At 38.3% G+C, this 21,393-nt stretch overlaps 1 protein-coding gene across 1 annotated transcript in view; it reads right to left on the bottom strand.

The window, feature by feature from the left end:
• The window catches only part of LOC116068889 (zinc finger protein 385D), a 170,048-nt gene that overhangs the window by 7,409 nt on the left and 141,246 nt on the right, over nucleotides 1–21,393 (bottom strand). Inside the window, exon 4 of the mRNA XM_031338993.1 lies at nucleotides 12,778–13,011. Within this exon, the coding sequence (XP_031194853.1) occupies nucleotides 12,778–13,011 (234 nt within the window). The remainder of the gene's footprint in view (nucleotides 1–12,777; nucleotides 13,012–21,393) is intronic.

Genomic DNA, 21,393 nt, shown 5'->3' with positions numbered 1-21,393 from the left:
CACACACGCGCACACACACACACACGCACACACGCACGCACACGCACACACACACATGCACACACACGCACACACACGCGCACACACACACACACACACACCTAAAAATGTAGCAAATCTGGTCTAACAGGGAGACTAAGTCCCTATTGGGCTACCATTTATCCTCAACCACACAAAGAAGTTTTTGTGCAATATGACCTTATGCACATAGTTATAGAATGTCAGTCACTATAAATAGCTAATATATAGATTTTATGACATTTTCACAAATTTGAACAAGTTATGAAGGTAGCTATATTTTCTCTAAATGTAGCTAAACTTCAGAAACAAATTGTGTACTCTTAATTTTAAAATGCTTATATCTCTGAGAGAGAAAATGTCCATTAATAATATAAACATCATGACTATTAAAAGCTTTATTGAATATATAATTGAATATTTAATGCTTTTCAGAGACTATGCTAAATTTTCTCCTGCTCACTGCCACCCTAAGAGATAAGTGCTATATTACCACATCTAGAGATGACAAAGCAGGTGCCAAAAGGTCAGGCCACTTCCATTTGGTCACAAAGCAAACACAATTTGAAATCATAGAAAACAGAAAATCAAATTTCTAGCTATGTATCCAAATACTGACTAAGTATTTCAAAACTATTAGGGGGCAGTCATATACAAGTCTTTCTTCAGCACACCATTCTATGCAGCAATGTAGCTTTTTGAAAACATGTCTTTTACTTCAAGTTTTTTTGAACTTCTCCACCCTCATTGTTCTCTACAATCCATGTTATTTACTACTTAATGGGGCTTCCTAAAGCCTGACATCTGGAAAGGGTGTCTGTGACCAGAGATACCATCCCAGGTTTCAGCAATCTGAGAACATCTTGCAAAACTGAGACCTGCTTCCATGCCTGCTCAGCCTGGCACTGAAAACTTACTTCTGCCCTTGACTTCCTCCCTTTCTGAGGAAAGAAATTATGGAAAGCAAAGTTGCCTGTGACCTTTATAAGGCTGACACTGACAATAGTCTCCATTTGAAGTTCCATGACTTCTGAAAAAAGAAACCACAGGTTAAATTCTAAGTCATATGGTTTTCAGAAATCTTGTTTGTGTTTGCTATTTGTTTGGTTTTGGATACCTTGGGGAGGCAGAACAGTGTTTCAAAATGGGAAGAAAGGGATTGTGTTCCCTCTTATATTCTATCATCTTTAGGATGTCTTTGTCCTCCTTGTCCTTTTCCTTCTCGTCATTTTCTTCAACTCCTTCCTTTCTTCTTCATTTTCCTCTTTCTCTATTCCCTCCTCTTCAAATTCCTCCCTTTACTCCTCTAACTCTTTCTTTTCCAGTTGTTCCCCTTCTTCCATTCCTTTTCTTCCCCACTCTGAGGTGCTAGGGATTGAATACACAGCCACACATTTACCAGGTAAGCATCCTCCTACAGAGCTCTACCCAAGACCTATGACTTCCTTTCTTTGTCTGCTTTGTAAGTAAAGTGCTAATATAAAGGACAGGTGGATAAAAAGGGAAACAAAATACCTAATTAATAAATAAACCAGAAATTTTAATAATTTGTTAGGAAATTAGATAATATCTTTTTAAAAGAAACCAAACACAATTCTTCCAGCTAGAATTTATCAAAATGTGAAAATTGTTTTTTATATTGCAGTCTTTTATTTTCTATTTATTTTATTCATTATTTGTACATGTTTCTTAAGGGGGGGTCATATGTGCCTTAGAAAACAGTGGAAGTCAAAGGACAAGTTTATGGAGTGAGTTTTCTCCACTCACACATAGGTAGGAATTGAACAAAGACTACAAGGCTGGTATGTCCTGTCCTTGATCTTATCTAATGAGATCAATTATACTATTGATATACTATCTCTCATACTATTACTTATATGTGAACTTTAAAAAGGCTGGATAACTTAACTAGAGTGATAGTGCCTAAAGGTTTTTATGGAGTCACATAATGTTTTAGAAATACACATGAATTTTAATCACAGCACACTAGATTCACATTCGATGTAAGGAATTAGAATTATTTCCTTTCTTCCTTATAGAATTAGGTTGTGATAAACATTATACTCATTAGATTTTTATACAAACAGTAGGTTTTTTTTCAGTAAAGATTTTGAAAGTGGTAGTGTACAAACAAAGAATCTCAGTGTTCCAGTCTCTTGATCCAAACTTTGTGAGCATCACTAAGACAGTTCCATAGAGGAAATCTAGCTTCCTACAGTTCACTTTGGGAGAGTCTGTAATTTCTCCACTTATAAGTAATTCCAATGCCTTAAATTTATTATCTTAATGCCCATTCATATTTCAATGTTTAACACCATGGAACTACAGTCACATTGCCTCATGAAATTACCAATAGTCATCTAGGTGCCTTCTCATTCGCATGCCATTGGTGGGCCTATGTACACTACCTTAAAGTAATCCACACAAATAACACAGTACGCGGGGTTCATTTGGTGTGGTTAGTTATGCTGTCCATTATGTACTGTCTCCTGTGCACTACAGAAGAAAAGGGATGAAACCTGCACACCTGAACTTAATGTTGAACATCACAAGCCCCGAGTTTTCTTCCCTAAAACCTTTAACTATAAAATTAGCCTTTTGCCACCCCAGTCTTCTTACACAGAAGGCATCTTCCATCTTAATTTCATTTTGATTTTGCCTCTGGAATAAACAAAACATCAAATTCATAAACATTAAATATGCAGAATAGTATCTGTGGTGTCAGAAGGCCAACCGATGCCATAAGGCATTAAAAACTGTAGTGCTTCTGTTAGTCCAGTTTTATCAAGAGCAAATATAAACCGTAATTTGGCAGGAGCAGAGAAAAGTAAAAAGCAATTTGTCAAGCAGAGGCAAGAAGAACTTTTTTCTTTCTACCAGAAAGGGCTTAGCAGAAAACGAACAGCTAGCATAAAGCTGGGGTACAACACGATGAGCCATGGGACTGAGAAACTTTTGGAAGCTTGGTTCAATTCTAGTGGTCAGATGTGATGAAAATAAAAACCTGAAATCAGTGAATCTTTATAACCCAAGAAATGGATGAACAGCAGACATCCAGGAGATTCTTTTACTCAAAATCCCCTAGAAGTCTGACCATGAGGGAATGCTGAGGTATTTTCCCATGAAAAATCCTGTGACTATCTCAACACATTAAAAAAAGGCCATGTATGAGTAGGCCCTAAAACCATGCTTTCATATGCCTTCTTCAAGAGAGTAACTCGTCCTCGACAGTAAAGAGACAAACAGCAAGGCATTTTCATAGTGGAATGAGAGATGATGCTTAGTCATTTGATTGCCTTTAACATGATTGCCTTAGTGTGGTGGTTTGAATAACAGGTGTATGCAGGCTCATATACTTGAATAATTGATCATTAAGGAGTAATGCTACTTGAGAAGGATTAGGGAATGTGACCTGTGGGAGAAACTGTCACTGGGCACAGTAGGTTTCAGCTTTCAAAAGCCTAAGCCAGTTTCAGGCTCTTCCCCCCAATCCCATCTCTCAATCTCTTTCAGCAGCTTGTGAATCCAGATGTAAAACTCTGAGCTACCATCTCTGACTACACACACCATGCTTACAGCCATGATGATAATGAACTAAACTAAATTGTAAGCCAACCCCAATGAAATGTTTTCTTTTATAAATGTTGTCACAGTTGTGCTGTCTCTTAAAAGCAATAGGACACCGGTAAAGATAACTAGGTTTATTTTTTACTTATTCTTATTTTTCTATTTATTTTTCGACAGTGTCTTACTATACAAGATAGCCCTGTGTGACATTGAACTTATGATTCTCCTGCATCAGACCTCTAAATACTAAGACTACAAGTAAGGGACTTTTTAATTAGTGCAAGAAAGTTATAGATAAGTTACAAATACTTTATATCAAATTCCAAGAACTCAAAAGGTCCAATGCCTGCCATTGGTTCCATGCCTTCAGCAGACAAACAGTTATAGGTAAATTTCAGGGACGCTATAAGTCAGTGACCTAAATGGAAACACCACCACTGCTTTGTACATGAGGCCACATTTAGCAAGAATTTCCATATAACTAGATAGCTCTGTGGGGCTGTGAACCGTCCATAGACAACCTGGTCCTAGTCAAGCACAGGCCTAGAACCCCATAGATTTGGTGGGCGGTGACTTCTGCCTTCATGGCACTGTAGGAGTTCGGCCACGCCTCCTTGGCCCCTGGCTCCTGTCACAGTTATAGCCCTCACAGCACCCCCCTACAGTAGCCCCCCAGAAGAGGTGTGTGGCCATCAGTCATGTAGGAGTAGCACTAAGCCTTCCCACATGCAAATAAGGTTTCCTCAAACTCTTAGTCCAAGCCAATGAGAAATACCTGCTGTCAAACCCTGAATCACCCCCAAAAACATATATAAATCCTATCCAGGGAATTAAAGGTGTTAGCCTCCGAAGCCCATGACGTCAAATAGGCTGGTCTCACAGACCTGTAGCCAAGACAAAAGCCGCCATATTCCCAGAATCCATTGGGCTCACCTCCCAACTTTAATTAAACTTCTTACATGTGGAATTGTTTGGGCTTAGTGTGTGGTATGTCCTGACACGAGCCACTGTTCTAACACATCAAAACGTATGGGAGAACTACTCTATCATCCGAGCCTTCTGTTCTAAGAGCTGTAACACTTGAGAAGAGGTCTGCTGTCCTGAAATGCCGCCTGAAGTTCCGCTGCACTCCTCAGTGGATAGTCGGCCTCTCATCCGCCTCTCATCGGCCTCTTGTGGGCCTCTTGTCTGCCCAACCCGAGGACCGGACTGAGTGCAGGGCAGCATGGAGTAACTGAGTAACCTGGAAGGCATGGCAGAGAAGGAGGTGGAGCCAACTGCAGTAGCAGAAGACTTCACCTCCCTTCCCGCACTTACTTCTCTTCGCGGGAACTCTCACACTGGGCCAGAGATCTCCGTGGAAAGCCTCTGGTACACAGGCCCACAGATAGTGAGAAAATATATGTTGTCACAGCTCTGAAGGCCCTTCTCCTTTTTGTTAACCTGTAAGAGGTCAACAAATATAAAGTAGCTAATACCAAACATTCACCGGAATGTACAAGCTCTTTTTATCAGGCAAGGAAACCTATTAATTCACTGCATAGTTCTGCAAACGTATTTCTAAACTATGGACCTGGTATATCATATAATAGAAATGTCTGCAGTGGTAAAGATTGCCAAGATTGCATACATCCAAAATGAAAAAGACACCTGTTGGCCACACGGCTTTGCATGTGAGAACTCCTTCTTATGCAGGTAGGACAGGTCGGAGCTTTGTGCAAGTCAGTTTTCCCTCAGTACAGTAAAATCACAACACCATTACCGTGTGGTTTTGTGAGAGTTCAGTCTTTGATTAGGTAGTTTCACTGTCTTGGGAACTTTTGCTGACTAAGCATTTCATGGCAGGTTCTATAGAGTCATTCACAGCCAGGAAAGCTTAGTAAAGAGAGAGGACAGATTCCCAGAAACTACTTCATAAACATATTCCCAGTGACCTAAAGAGCTTTTTCTAAGCTCCACCCCCACCTTTTCTCCTGGTATAATATTTTAAAATACTCCTTGAGAATGTCATACAATATATTTTGATCCTGCTTATCACTCCCCCTTTCCATGTATTCCTAAATACTACTTCAATATCCTCCTCCCAACTTCAACTTCATGATCTCTCTCTCTCTCTCTCTCTCTCTCTCTCTGTCTCCTTCTCTCTCACTCTCTCTCTCTGTCTCTCTGTCTCTGTCTCTTTCTCTGTCTCTGTCTTTCTCTCCTTAAGTCCCTATTCAGTCTAATTAGCACTGTTCATATATGCTTGGGTAACATAGGCCCTTCCTATCAATGGTTCTACTACCTTTCAGATTACCACACCAGGAACAAAGCCTTTGTTAGTGAGTGTGTGTGTGTTTGTGCTCACTGAAGCGCATGTGCATGTTCTTGTGTGCATAGGTTTATGTGAAGTATGTGTTGATACTCCTAGGGGCCAGAAGAGAACAATAGATCACTTCAGACTTGAGTAAAGCACTATGTAGGCACTTAGAATGGAACTCAGGTCCTTTGTAGAGGCAGCATGTGCTCTTAATGATGGAACCATCCTTCTCTGTTTTTACTGTCAGATTCAAGCTGCAGAGCAAGGAGTTTCAGTAATAAACAAAATAATAAAAATAATAAAAATCTGAACACTGACCAGGACTGAGTAGCTTAAGTTAATTGTTCGCATGAATTAAGTCTCAACATGTTCTTGGCCTGTACTAACCTAGGGCTTCTTGAAGGCAGGGGCCAGGTCTTGCTCAGAGCTATATTATCAGTAACTAACTCTCAGTAGATGATCAAGGAGCATTAGTTGAGGCATTAGACATTCATTTAGATAAAGATGAACTTTTTTTTTTATCTCAAAAGAGTTCTACTTTTAGATTGTTGATGCAAGGATGCCATAGTCCTCTTCCATTAACTGTGTTAGGTTTCTCTATGCCTCAGTGTCCACAGCAATAAAAGTGGAAAGTAATGCTGTAGTTTATTTGAGAGTTCTATTTGTAGTTTGTCCCATTTTAAGCATTCCATGTGCCCAATGACTTTTAGACAACTTTCTCTTTTTCTTCTCTTAGTTTAATTCTGTTAACATAAAAGGAGAAATCTCTAAGCACTTTAAAAATTACCATTTTTTTTCCAAGTATGGTAAACCTTTGTAAAGTCTTCCAATGGATTGTGATATTTTGTATGTATTAAAACTTGTGAGGACAAGAACAAACTCTGCCTGGGCTTAGCAAAGCCAGGGTCACTTTCTTATGTAATTACCAGACTAATCTGCCCAACTTTGTCATTAGCTTGGACAACAACCATTTGAAAGGTTTCTCTTTCACTTCAAACAAAATCAAGTAGAGGAAACAAAATGTAGAGGAAAACAAAATCAGAATTAGTGGAACAAATAAGATATTCAAGAGGACTTTCTGTTTTAAAGGCATCTTCTATAGTCAGTTTTTATCACATGCAAGTTTAAAGGGGGATGTCTGCTCCTTTGGATAAACTAATCAATCTAGTCTCAGTGAGGAGAAAAGAAAATTATTATTATTGGGATAAAGACAAAACATCTTCTTCTCCCAGCAGCTTGGCTGCTTCTGAAGAGAGCTGCTCTTTAAACTTATACCTAGTTCTAGAAGAATGAAGAGGAGTTCTTCAGCATGGGAGAGGGATAGTAGAGAGACCTAAGGAGAGCAGGGACTGCATCAAAAGGTTTGAATGCATCAAAAAGGTTTAAGAAAGAAAAAATCCCCACATCACTAAATGAACTAAATGAACCTAGCAGTTTGCATTCAGCTACCACTATAAGCTATCACTGAAGAATTATGCAGAAGCCTACAGGTCTAAATTTAAAAGAATGGATGTGGTTACTATGGGAGAAACACCATATGGCTATTGCTTATCCCGTAGTAAGCATACATGCGGGCTCTAGATACACAAATCCACTTACAGGATTTTGTTTTGTCAGTAAATTTCTAGAAATTCTAAAGACTGTGCATAGTGGAGATTTGGCTCATGATTCCTCCAACACAATATCCATTTTAGAAATATCACAGTAGATATAAAAAAAAGTGATGGTAGAACAATGGTTCTAAAGATGAGAAAGCAGTGTTACAGTCAGTTCAGTTCCGAATTTTTTCAAATCCTAGAGAAGAAAGTCATGTGTAAAATTAAGACTTCTGCTTTCAATACTGGGAACTAAGTCACAGCATCTGACTGGGCTACATCAATTGCCCAAATAAGGTTTGATTTAAAGATTAATTTTATTCTAACAACTAGCCTACAATCCATATACCCAGAGATTTATAAAGATAGCGATTAGAGGAGACTCATGGATCTCCCTGGAACAGGGAAATAGAATCAATTTTTTTGGGTGGACTGGGAGTGTGTTAGGACAGTAATGGGAGGATTAGGTGGGGAGTGGGAAGAGAGAATTGAGGGAGGGCATGCAAGAAGAGACATCTGGAATTGAGAGCCATTTAAAGGATGATATCAAAAACCTAGTGTTTTGTTCCTAAAGCATATGAAGTAGATCTTACTAGGTTCTCGTAATAATAGGGCATACAGAATCCCATTTGGCTATCTCTTGTCAACAAATAAGCCTCCCAGTACTGGGAATCGGTTGCATTCAATTGAATTGTTGGCCAAGAGAGTTCCATAGAAATTCCCAAACACTCCAAGGTGTTGTCAAGGAAATAAGTTTCTTCCACAAACTGACACCCTGGTCCCATTGTCAAGTACAACCCCCACAAAACTCACTGAATATAGAAAAGTCTAGCTGGTGTCTTCAGGGAGACTTGACACTTATGTCATTGAGATGGGAATGTACTCTGTATGTTACTGAAAGAGAAAAGTAAACACTCACCCAGCCACAAAACCTTTGACCTACAATCTGTCCTGTATGCAATATATTCTAGGACAATTGTGACACAAAGATTGTGGGAACAAACTAATGTATGATTTGACTTAAGGGCCACTCTACAACACAGAACCCCTATCTCACACTGCTTGTGTGATAACAGCCAGAAGCTAGATAACCCAGAGCCTAGTCAAATGGAGGAGAAGAAAAGAAGAAGAAGAAGAAAAAGAAGAAGAAGAAGAAGAAGAAGAAGAAGAAGAAGAAGAAGAAGAAGAAGAAGAAGAAGAAGAAGAAGAAGATAACAATGAAGAGGAGGGGAGCAGGAGAGGAGAGGGAGAGGGAAAAGAAAAGGGTATCAATAAATCAACAAAATGATAAAATATTTCTATATTATATTGTTTTATGCCCTTAGATCAGTGCCTTATTTAGTCATCCTCACAGAAACTTGCTCTTGCAGCAGATAGAAACAGATGTACAGACCCATGGTCAGACAGTATATGTAGAGAGAATCCTTGAAACACACAGCTATAAATGGGATGTTTCAATAAAATCCTTCCCCTCAACATTCACAGAACCTCACTGAAAAGAGGGCAAAAAGATACCAAGAGCTAGAGGAGATGGAGGATACCATGAGAGTATGGCCCTTTGAATCAATTGACCATGACTCATATAAGCGCAGAGACAAAAGCAGCATGCACGGGTCCTATAGAGTCCTGTACCAGATCCTCTGCATATACACTATAGCTTTCAGCTTAGTTTTTCTTTTCTTTCTTTTTAATGATTTTACATTCCGCTCACTACACCCACTCCTGGTACTCCCTCCCATAATCCTTCTCCACATCCCCCCTCCCCTTCTCCTCTGAGAGGTTGGGGACCCCTCTTGGTATCACCCCACCCTGACATATTAAGTCTCTGTAGAACTAGGCTCAACCTAGTACTTTTCATGGAGCTCTTGAGTTGTTTTCTGATTCTAGTGCCTGTTTTTGGGTCTCTTTTCCTTCTGTTAGGTAGCCTTGTCTAGCCTTGATGTAATAATTTTTGTTTTATCTTATTATATTTTATTTTGTCAAAAGTAAATAAGTGGAAATCTAAAAAAAAAAAAGATTTATTTCCTGTTTGTGCATTTGGGATGGGGTGATGGGGTAGGGTCAGGGTACGGGATCCCTGAAGCTGGAAGTTCAGCCACTTGTACTAGAAATTATATTCTGCTCCTATGGCAGAACAGCAAGCACTCTCAACCACTGAGCCACCTGATTCACCTTTCTAGACCCCCAGTGTTAACATTTTTGCATGGTCATTCCAGTAGTCGAAATTGAAAATTGGCTAAATGAAGCAGCTTGTATTGTCTGCTTTCCCTTCCTTCTTTCTTTTTCCTAGACCCCAAGCTTTGGCCCTTCTTCTCTCTAAATATCTACTTGCTGTCAGGTCTCTGTTTCAGAATCCACTACTCTAGGAAGTCAAAATAAATACCACACAGTAATCTTATGTTGAATCTTTCAATTCTGCAAGCATTCCTGGCAGGATTGTGTTGTATACGGAGACTTTCTTCATTACACTAACTTCTTAGATGTCTCTACAGAAGACTGTAAGCAAAAGATCAGAAGTAACCCACATGTGAACAAGCAGCAAGGGTGTGGATACTGACATTACTGCCTCCAGTTAAATGCACAAAGAATGAAGATTAGACACTGTGGCCTCTTAACACTGTTGAAGTCAACAAAAATAGAGCAATAGTGCAAATCAAATGCAGTGTGCTAGGGAGAAATAAAAAATTACTAGCTATTTTTATCTTTTAATTTGCCACCTCTAATTGTGACACAACCTTATAGTTCAAGTGTGAGGCAAGACCTAAATGAGCCAGGGACTCTGGTGGCACTTTCCAGATAGGGACATCTTTTTGATTCAGGAAGAAAAAATGTAAGGAAGAAGAAAACTAAAAGCTTGCCAAGCAGAGAGGTAGCTGTAGTTGCCAGCTCAGAATGCTGGTCCAAAAGGGACATGTCCTTTTAAGGGGCATGAGGAACAAGAGCTACACATTCATTCTTTTAACTCCCAGATGAGTTTCCATCCTCATCTCTCTCATCAAAAAAGGGTTCTTTCCAATATGACACTGGTTCAGGCCTTTGGTGCAAATCTTGGAACCCTTTGGGGTTTGTCTGGATAAATACATATTTATGCTTTCATGGGAGCATTTTGGCATGCAAAGTGGAAATAAGAACACACAATGAGAATATAAAAATAATGATCTCTCTCAATAAAATGAAGCCTGATCCTTTTGCCCTTGAATCAGATATTTCTTAGAAGAATTGAAAATGTCCCCAAATCATATAAATTTGTAAATTCAAACCATACAGGCATGGTTGAGTTGTAAATTTCACCAAATCCTATAATCAATGTAACCATCTCTCTTATAGAATGATCAAACTTTGAGGATATAAATGGGTTTTGATAGTGTTTACTGGCCCTTGATGTCTGCTCATCAAGGTGCATCTGTACAGTGTAGATACTGACTTTGGGCAGGAAGTTTGTATTTACAAACTCGTGAAATCTGCTGATTCCAAGCAAAGGAATTATATCCAATTTTCAGTCACTTCTGAGAGCATGGGATCAACAAGTCAGTATAACTTGTCAATGATATTACCCCTAGTCATTGGTACAACTTACATTAGTAACATGAACTTAGGGCATGAATCACAATGCTTCCCCATATACTGTATCCATTAGCAGAGCCATTCCTCAACACCTGAATTTTAGGGTAAGGTTGATTTTTCACTCAACTAAGATTTTAGAGGGAAGATTCTATTATTAAGTATGCATATATGGAAGCATACATAAAATAGACATACTTGTATATATGTCACACATGCATATACTCATAGACATCTGTGTCTGTGCACACATGAGTATGTTTGCTTGTATGTATGTATGTATGTATGTATGTATCAAACACATACAAACACAGAAAGCAACTCAATGGGACCATAACTAAAAAGCCAATTGCTTCCTTAATCTCCATATTCCAGTTTGCTTCCTTTTGTTTAAAAATGTTTAATCTGAGCATGGAGGTTCACTCATTTAATACCAGCACTTTCTTTCAGCAAGAAAGAGACAGAAGCAGATGGATCTTTGTGAGTTTGAAGCTAGCTTGGTCTACACAGCAAGTTCCATGCCAGCCAGCAATACACAGTAAGGTCCTCCCTCAAAATAGAATAAATAAAATAAAATGTCTAAAGAGATGACTCAGCAATAAAGACCATTGTGGTGGTTTGTTTTATGTCAATCTGTCACAAGTTATTGTCACCCTAGAGGAGGGAACCTTGAAGAGAAAATGAATCCACTGTAGATCATTCATTTAGTTAGTGATTAATGGGCCAGGAGCATCTCAGTGTGGCTAGTTCCACCCCTGAAATAATGGTCCTAGGTTCTATAAAAAAGCAGGTTGAGCAATCCATGAGGAACTAGCTGGTAAGTAGCATATTCCTCATGGCCTCTGTATCAGTTCCTTGCCTCCTGGTTCTTGCCGTCCTTGAGTTCCAGTCCTGACTTCCTTCAATGATTAGCAATGATATAGAACTGTAAGCCAAATAAATACTTTTCTCCCCAAGTTAAGTTCAGTTGCGTTGTTTCATCACAGCAATTCTAACTGAAACTAAGACAAGCATCTAACAGACTTAAGTTTACTTCGTAGTACCCAAACCCCAATAACTTCAGCTCCATACAAATTAAAACATCTTTTACCCCATTTTCTTTAAAACATTATTTACCCCCATACATGTGTAGATACCTGACACAAACATGCATATACATAATTAAAGATAGAGATAATTCCTGTCAAAAGACTTACTAAGATAACCAGGGTTCTGACAGCAGCCCCCCATGACCTCCGCACCTCAGTCACATGACTAATGCCTTACTGATTCATATAATAAAAGGTTTGTGAAGAACACACTTGAACACGTCATACAGATTTGGCTCACATATCATGTAGTATTAAAAAAAGTGAAAGAAAAAAGAACTCTGCCTGGGGGTTTTCATTTGAGAGGAAGTGTATGGGAATATAGAAACAAAGGTAGAAAGCATATAAATACTAACTATATTCTAGCATGACATTTTACTTTCTTTTCTGATGTTTCCCACATACACATGCACACACACACACACACACACACACACACACACACACCTCAAGCCTAACAAAACTTCATTTGTCCCAACATAAATGATATTTTTCTAGCCATTTTTATGCTTTACTGGTTGATGAATTCCATGTAATAATTGACAGTTTTCTGTTACTGCTGGTTTCTCTGCTGCAAAAGATCTAATCGGTTCAGAGGAAGATAATTGCAGTGTAGTTGAGATTAAAAAAAAAAAGGCCTGTATCTCACCACTATTGTGAGCCTCCAGCTGAGAGGCAGAGTTCACAGCCACCTTGCACAGGGAGCAGTAAAGCAGCCTCTTCGCCTTTTCTTCCTCGGTCTCTGTGGAAGAACTTGAATTGGTGCCCGTGGCTGCTGCTGCCGTGGGCCTTTTTTCCACTTTAGAGGTGATCTCAGTTGTCACTGCACTGCTCTTGTGCATTTCGACACTTCTTGGTAGTCCTTGTGTCCCTGTGGTACTGTCTGCATTCAAACAGCATAGGACAAAGAGTTAGGAAAGCCTGGCATCGGCTTCTGTCATCAGAGGCACACCAGTGGTGCTACATTCTGCTAATAGTAATAACAGTGGCTTGGCTGCAATGTCTGTCACCTGTGAATTAATCCTGACCTCTGTTACAAATGACCAAAATTAATTTTACACATTAAATAAAGGTTAGACGATGCATCACAATACCTACAAGTCTGAGTAGAGACTATTCTGTGGGAAAATAGGCATAACACAAATTTCTCTCAACACTCAGCCTCCATGTAGGAATTTTGATGATATGTTAAAGTCTTACCATAGCGTTACTATGCAGGTTTTTATTTTAATTTAATAAAGACAGAGGATAATTGTTCTTAACTGTTTTCCTTTTTCTTAGTTCCAGTCTTTCTATTTTCCTACTACATTTATTTCTTTATATAAGTTCACACATACATAAATACTATAAATAATACCATTTATCCTTTGGTACACATTCAGAAAAAATATACAGAATGCTGGTGTCAAATTGTTCTGATTATTTCAGCGGCTCATTGAAAACATGGTTGTATTTATCAAGAATTATAATTCAATTATAGTTCAATACCTAATATCAAAATCACTGATATAAACAGAAGTGGAATTTTAGTGTGAATATTTATTAAACGGATACTGTGTTTCAGGATGTATGCAGGAATTCATGGCAGGTATATTCAACCAATATACACTACTCTCAAGGCATCTGAGGCTTGTCACACTGTGTTAGTGTTTCAACAAGTTAATGACCATGAAAGTGTTGATATGCTGAAACCAAACAACCATTTGGCTCCAAAGTCTGCTACTAAATTTAGAGAGCTCAACTTTCAAAGTGCAACCTTCTCATCCTAACTTCCCTCAGTGATACATAGAACTCCTCAAATATATGCCAATCTCCGTAAATAGCAATGTTCAGCATACCTGATCATCACTTGCAAATAAAATCTGTTCTTGAACACTGTCTGTGCTCACATCTTTTCTGCTTCTCAGCTGATTCTTAACCTTTCAGTCTCTCAAACATCTCAGTCTGTCTCTCCAGCTATTCTTAAATTGCCCTTCCACATATCATTTTTTAGGCTGCCATGGTCACCATTTCACAGCACACTGAAAATCTGAGGCTAAATGCTTTCAGCAGAGTATATAAGGGATTGCTTGCAATGGTGTAGGTTTGAATAATTGCATACTATTATATACTACATGTGTGTGGTATGTGTGTAGTGTTGGTGTGTGTGCACCCATAATGGCTAAGATTAATCTCAGGTGTTGTTTATTTGAAACATTTCAAATAAACATTTCAAACAGGTGTCATTGATATGAAACTTGTCAGTCATTGATATGAAACTTGTCAACTAGGCAGGGCTAGCTAGACAAGGAACCTCAATGATCTGCTTATCTCTGTTTCCACACCAGTGGGATTACAAAATATTTACCACCATTCTCAGCTATTTTATCCAAGTTCTAGTAAAACACAGGTCCTCATACTTGCAAAGCAGGCACCTGATTGACTGAGCTATCTCTTAAGCCCTCTAAATACTTATTATAACCTCATATTGTCTTGATCTGGTTGCAAAAAGGATTGTTTATGCATTTCTTTCTTAGGTATAGGACTATGAATTGAGGCTGTTTGTTAGTCACAAGAAAAAACAAGACTTTTGTTAGGGCCCTGAACCACTGAGTGTCTTCCCAGTCCAAAGACACCCATTTTCTGATTGACTTTCGATTGCCCAATAAATTTCAATTATTCAAAACTAAACAATAACCCCCAAATATCTCTAAGAATCTAGAAGTAGCATAAAGCCAATATCTTTCTGATATTTCCATAGCTGTTCATTTTACCCAATGAAAATCATTGAAAACCTTGAAATCATGAAATCATTGAGATATGTCAATTATCTGTGAAATTATTACTACTATCCAGTTTACCCCAGGGTATAATCTTACATAATGTTTAAAACCATTTCATTCAACCTTCAACTGGGCTAGGAAAATCAACAAGTTCCAGACTTTAAGGAAATGTCCCAGGGCCACTCAGTAGGATAGAGTGAAGCGGGGAAAAATACTCCATACAATGAAGAATTGGAAATTTTTTAAAAAAAAAATTGATGTGAATGGAAATTTTTGTCATGACTATTGCCATGACATTGATAAGAATTGAGGTTCCTTGTCTTCCACAAGTAGCTGTGACGTACAATCACTGAATTTATTTGTACTACAGTCTAAGGATAGTGGCAATCATAAACATCACACTTAAACCCAGTGTGAACACAATGTGAAGTCAAAGTGCACTGCTGTGGGTATTTATTTCATGAATGATCACGGGAAAGGTTTCCCTGGCAATGCTTTCCTACTAATAGCATTTCCTCTGGGTCAGTATATTTCTTTTATGTATTGATCTGAAAAGGGTACACAATATAGACCATATTAATCCTAAAACACTATTCTTATTTCTGGTGAGATTTGTCAATTATAAAATATAATCATGGTTCTTCCAATCCCTGTTATACCTATACTAGTGTATTCTGCATTCAGAGGGTAATGCTCATTTATTCCAAAGACTAAAGTGAAAGGATAGACACCCAGGTTTTGCACATAAAACTTATTGAAGCCTTAATACCATTATGGAGATTCCTGAATTAAGACAGCTTTCTTGAAATTCATGGCTAATTGCTTACCCTTCCACATCTCTATTTTGTTCCCTATTTTTTCCACATAGCTGAGAATCTATTTATTACTTTTAAGTTTTGGAGATTTTAAGGATATCTCCATACTTCGTTAGCATGGAGAAAAGGTTCATGTGCTGATGTCATGTGCTACATGACTGTGGTTCTCTCAGTTGGTGGTCGAGCTTATGTGTTCCAGAGTAAGCATTGGAGACTGGAAGTGGGCAGCTCCACTCCTACCATCTCAGATCTCTGAGATTCCCAGGGTTTGAGCATAGCACACTTTCCCAGGTCTTATGCCTGTATGATAGCACAGTCCACGTGCCGTACAATGACTTACTCAGTGCGAATATTCACTTGTCTCCTTGCCCATGCTAATCCCTGTGCCCCACAAAGTGTGAGGACAGCACTACTTCTGTCAACTTGTCTTCTAACCTACATATCTAAAGTTAGAGGCACTGCCTCTTTACACATGACCCTCTCTATATTATCAAGGCTGGCAAGACAGGGAAAGTTGTAGAATCTGTCATAACGTAGGATTCTCAAAGACACATGATAACTGAATGGGAGGATATAGTATTAATGCAAACAAGCAACCCCCCCCCCCAGAGCACTCTGTAAGGAATTGGAATAATGCATTGGTTTTAGGAAATTGTTTATCAGTTTGAGTTCATTCGTTTTAAAAACCATATCACAGCACTGTGAAATACTAACAATAAGGGACATTAGGTATAGGGTATAGGGTGTGGAGAGTTGTTACATCTATTTGTAAGTTTAATATTTAAAATTAAGTTTATAACGTGCAAGGAAAAGGAGTCAGCAAGAAAATTGCAGCTACCATAAGAAGGGATATCCAGAGCTATAGAACACCGCTCTCAATTTTTAGACAAAAAGTTTCAAAAAACTTTCCATGGTCAAGCTTTTTTTTTTTTCAGTGAATATTCAAACTTGGTATTTCATAACTCAATTCCAAATTTGAGCCTGACATCTTACTCTGAAATGACTCATGACTTTAAATGCCATTGCATCAACATTTTATATTAAGCTGCTAACTTGCATGTTAAGCCACTATGGGTGGCAAAATTCTTTTATTATTATTATTATTATTATTATTATTATTATTATTATTATTATTATTTAGGTTTTTTGAGACAGGGTTTCTCTGTGTAGCTCTGGCTGTCCTGGAACTCACTCTGTAGACCAAGCTGGCCTCGAACTAAGAAATCAGCCTGCCTCTGCCTCCCAAGTGCTGGGATTAAAGGCATGTTTGAGATTGAGGGGGAAGAAAAATGTTGTGAGCCTATGGTTTTGTGCTGTCTTTCTGTGAGGACCACATAGTAAATATTCATTAATGCTACTGTTGCTATTTGGCTTTGCCACCCAAATAGATTACTAATACTTTGTGGAGTGGGATTTAATTGATAGTGAAAAGATCTGGGTATGTCAGTGTTTTGAGTGGCCCATTTGTAGTTCCGTCTTCCATATAAACCATCCTAAATATAGGGTTTTTTTGTTGCTGTTGTTTAAATCTTTAAAGCATGAATGAGTCTAGAAATTACTCACAATTTAAATTCTGTATAACAATACAGAGAAACCACATCACTCAGACATGCATTCCCCAGTGAAGGACTTTAGAACCAACTCTGGAAACACAGCTGGGTCCCACTAGATTCCTAATCAGCACAAGGGATCGATGCGGTGACTCTAAGGTGTGTATTACGTTTTCCTGTGGGTAGAAGACTCTCAATTGCCCTCATTTGTTTTTCCCTTCTCTATGTGAATTTAACTCTCAGACTCGCTAATAAGTAAATTCTTGAATATGCTAGCAAAATGAAATACAGCTTGCAGAAAGCCATGGGTTCGATCTCCAGCACTGCTTAAAAGTGATACCTAATAGTATATATCTATAACCCCAGCACTTGGAAAGTGGAGCCAGGAAGATGGGAAATTCAAAATCATTCATGATTATTTAGGAACTGTCAGCCCTGCCTATTAGATACACGAGAACCTATGTTGAAAAAAAAAAAAGAAAAAGAAAGAAAGACAAGAAAAGATAATTAAAGGTAGAAAGTGAGATGAGAGAGAAAGTGGAATGAAATAGAAAGGGGGGTGTCTTTCATGGCCCAAATGGTCTGCCCAGCTGAGGAACTATTGGCTGCTGGGGAGGGAAAACCAGTATTTTTGGTGTATGTGTCCCCATGGAGGTTGAGTATATTGTAGTGATGTGTACATAGAAACACTAATTAGACTCAATGGTAATTAAAAACAAAACATCAGTAAATTTGAGAGGAACTTGTGGTAGCAGAATAAGAATGGGAGAGTAGAAGCTGATATGACCAAAATATATTGTAGATGTATGTAAATTTCTCAAAGAATAAATCAAAATATACTAAAAAAGAATCAGGCAAGGCAGAACAAATCAGGTAGACCATGAGTTCTAATTCATCTCCCACTGGATATTATGACATTGTCTCAGAAATAAAATTCTGTGGATGGCGAGATGGTTGAGCAGTTAAGAGCACTGACTGCTCTTCCGAAGGTCCCAAGTTCAAATCCCAGCAGCCTCATGGTGGCTCACAACCAACCATAATGAGATTGGACACCCTCTTCTGGTATGTCTGAAGGCAGCTAAAGTGTATTTATTTATAATAACATATAAATCTTCGGGCCTGAATGAACAGGGTTAACTGGAGTGAGTGGAGTTGACCAGAACGAGCAGAGGTCCTAAATTCAATTCCCAGCAACCACATGGAGGCTCACAACCATCTGTACAGCTACAGTGTACCCATATACATAAAATAAATAAATCTTTTTTAAAAAAGGGCTGGATTCAGGAAGCTAAGTGTGAAACTCATGAAAAATAGAGAGTAGAGGAGATTTGGATGAAGCAGAGGGGAGAGGCTGCCAGCATTAGAGCAACAGGTCATCAGAAATTGTCCAGAGCATCAAATAGTTGGCCTGGCATAGCTAAAGTCTATTTTATATTTTCATACTGTACACCTTTGAAATATCCTTGGCCTTTCACAGGATCTCACTAGTATCAACTGGGATGTAACTTAGAAGCAGGCTACACTGTTATGTAAATGTTTCTTACAAACAAGCCAATAGAAGCTGAACATGAAGATGAGTGATGTCAGCAAACTGCACAGTGGTTAAGAATATGTGCTGCTTTGCCGGATGTTTTGGTAAAAGTCCCAAATATAAGCTTCCTATAAAATTTCCAAACTATAAATGGCAGTGCTTCCATAAACATGAATTAGAGTCCTGAGTTAGTTGTATGTCTTGGGCCTGTATGTTGTGCTGGAAGGCAGTCTCTGGAACAACATAGTAAAGGAACAATCACAGGGATTTACAGAAGATAACTTCGGAAAGCAGAGGACAGAGATGTTTATTAGAAGCTATTACAAAGTTCTTGTCATACAGATCTTTCACTTGCTTAGTTAGAGTCATACCAAGAGATATTTATATTATGTGAAATGTGTTGTTTCCCTAATTTCTTTCTCAGCCCATTTATCCTTTGACTAGAGGAAGGCCACTGATTTGCTTGAGTTAATTTTATATTCAGCCACTTTGCTGAAGTTGTTTATCAGGTTTATAGGAATTATTTGGTGGAATTTTTTGGGTTGCTTAAGTATACTATTATATAATCTGCAAATAGTAATATTTTGATTTCTTCTATTCCAATTTGTACCCCTTTGACATCCTTTTGTTGTCTAATTGCTCTGGCAAGGACTTCGAGTTCTATATTGAAGAGGTAGGGAGAGAGTGAACAGCCTTGTCTAGTCCCTGATTTTAGTAGGATTGTTTCAAGTTTCTCTCCATTTAGTTTGATGTTGGTTACTGGTTTGCTGTATACTGATTTTACAAGAACTTCGATCTATGAAGAAAGAAATCAAGGAAGATCTTAGAAGTTGGAAAGATCTCCCATGCCCATGGATTGGTAGGCTTAATATAGTAAAATTGGCCATCTTGCCGAAAGCAATCTACAGATTCCATGCAATGCCCATCAAAATTCCAAATCAATTCTTCACAGAGTTAGAAAGAGCAATTTGCAAATTCATCTGGAATAATAAAAAACCCAGGATATAGAAAAATATTTTCAACAATAAAAGAACTTCCCAGGGAATCACCATCCCTGACCTCAATCTGTACAGAGCAATCATGATAAAACTGCATAGTATTGGTACAGTGAAAGGCAGGTTGATCAGTGGAATGGAATTGAAGATCCAGAAATGAACTCACACACCTATGGTCACTTGATCTTTAACAAAGGGTCTAAAACCATCCAGTGGAAAAAAGAAAGCATTTTCAACAAATTGTGCGGGTTCAAATGATGGTTAGCATGTCAAAGAATGCAAATCAATCCATTCTTATCTCCTTGTACAAAGCTCAAGTCCAAGTGGATCAAGGACTTCCACATAAAACCAGACACACTGAAACTAATAGAAGAGAAAGTGGGGTAGAGCCTTGAACACATGGGCACAGGGGAAATTTTCCTGAATAGAAAACCAATGGCTTGTGCTGTAAGATCAAGAATCGAAAAATGGGACCTCATAAAATTGCAAAACTTCTGTAAGGCAAAGGACACTTGTCAATAGGACAAAAAGGCCACCAACAGATTGGAAAAAGATCTTTACCAACTTTATATCTGATAGAGGGCTAATATCCAATATATATAATGAACTCAAGAAGTTAGACTCTAGAGTATCAAATAACCCTCTTAAAAATGGGGTTTGGAGCTAAAATAGAGAATTCTCAATTGAGGGATCTTTAATGACTGATAAGCACTTAAAGAAATGTTCAACATCCTTAATCACCAGGGAAATGCAAATCAAAATAACCCTGAGATTCCACCTCATACCAGTCAGAATGGCTAAGATCAAAAACTCAGGTGATGCTCTCCCACCCAGGGGAGCAGAGAAGCAACAAGGGTTTGTTCTTGTTTTTGTTTTTTGTTTTTGTTTTTGGAGGGGAAACTCGGAAAGGAGAAATCATATGACATGTAAATAAAGAAAATATCTAATAAAAAAACTGACAAAAAATGTAAATACTCATAAAAAAAACTCAGGTGACAGCAGATGCTGGTGAGGATGTGGAGACAGAGGAACACTCATCCATTACTGGTGGGATTGCAAACTGGTACAACCCCTTTGGAAATTAATTTGGTGGTTCCTCAGAAAACTGTACATAATACTACCTAAGGATCCAGCTATACCACTCTTAGGCATATATCCAGAAGATGCTCCAACATGTAATAAGGACACATGCTTCACAATGTTCATAGCAGCCTTATTTATAATAGCTAGAAGCTGGAAAGAACCCAGATGTCCTTCAACAGAGGAATGGATACAGAAAATGTGGTACACTTATACAATGCAGTACTACTCAGCTATTAAAAATGATGAATTCATGAAGTTCTTAGGCCAATGGATGGAACTAGAAAATATCATCCTTTGTAAGGTAAACAAATAACAAAAGAACACACATGGCATACACTCACTGATAAGTGGATATTAGCCAAAAAGAAGTTAAGAATACCTAAGATACAATTCACAGACCACATGAAGCTCAAGAAGAAGGATGACTACAGTGCAGATACTTTGGTCCTTGGCTTGAGCATCTGAAACTTCAAAACCCACCCAAGTACCACACTTTTTCCATCAAGGCATCCCTCTCTTTTTTTTTTTT

This window comes from Mastomys coucha, unplaced genomic scaffold, assembly GCF_008632895.1.
Source record: "Mastomys coucha isolate ucsf_1 unplaced genomic scaffold, UCSF_Mcou_1 pScaffold22, whole genome shotgun sequence".
Lineage (NCBI taxonomy): Eukaryota > Metazoa > Chordata > Mammalia > Rodentia > Muridae > Mastomys > Mastomys coucha.
Note: the sequence above shows the minus strand (reverse complement) of the source record. Positions and strands in the feature narration are given on the sequence as shown.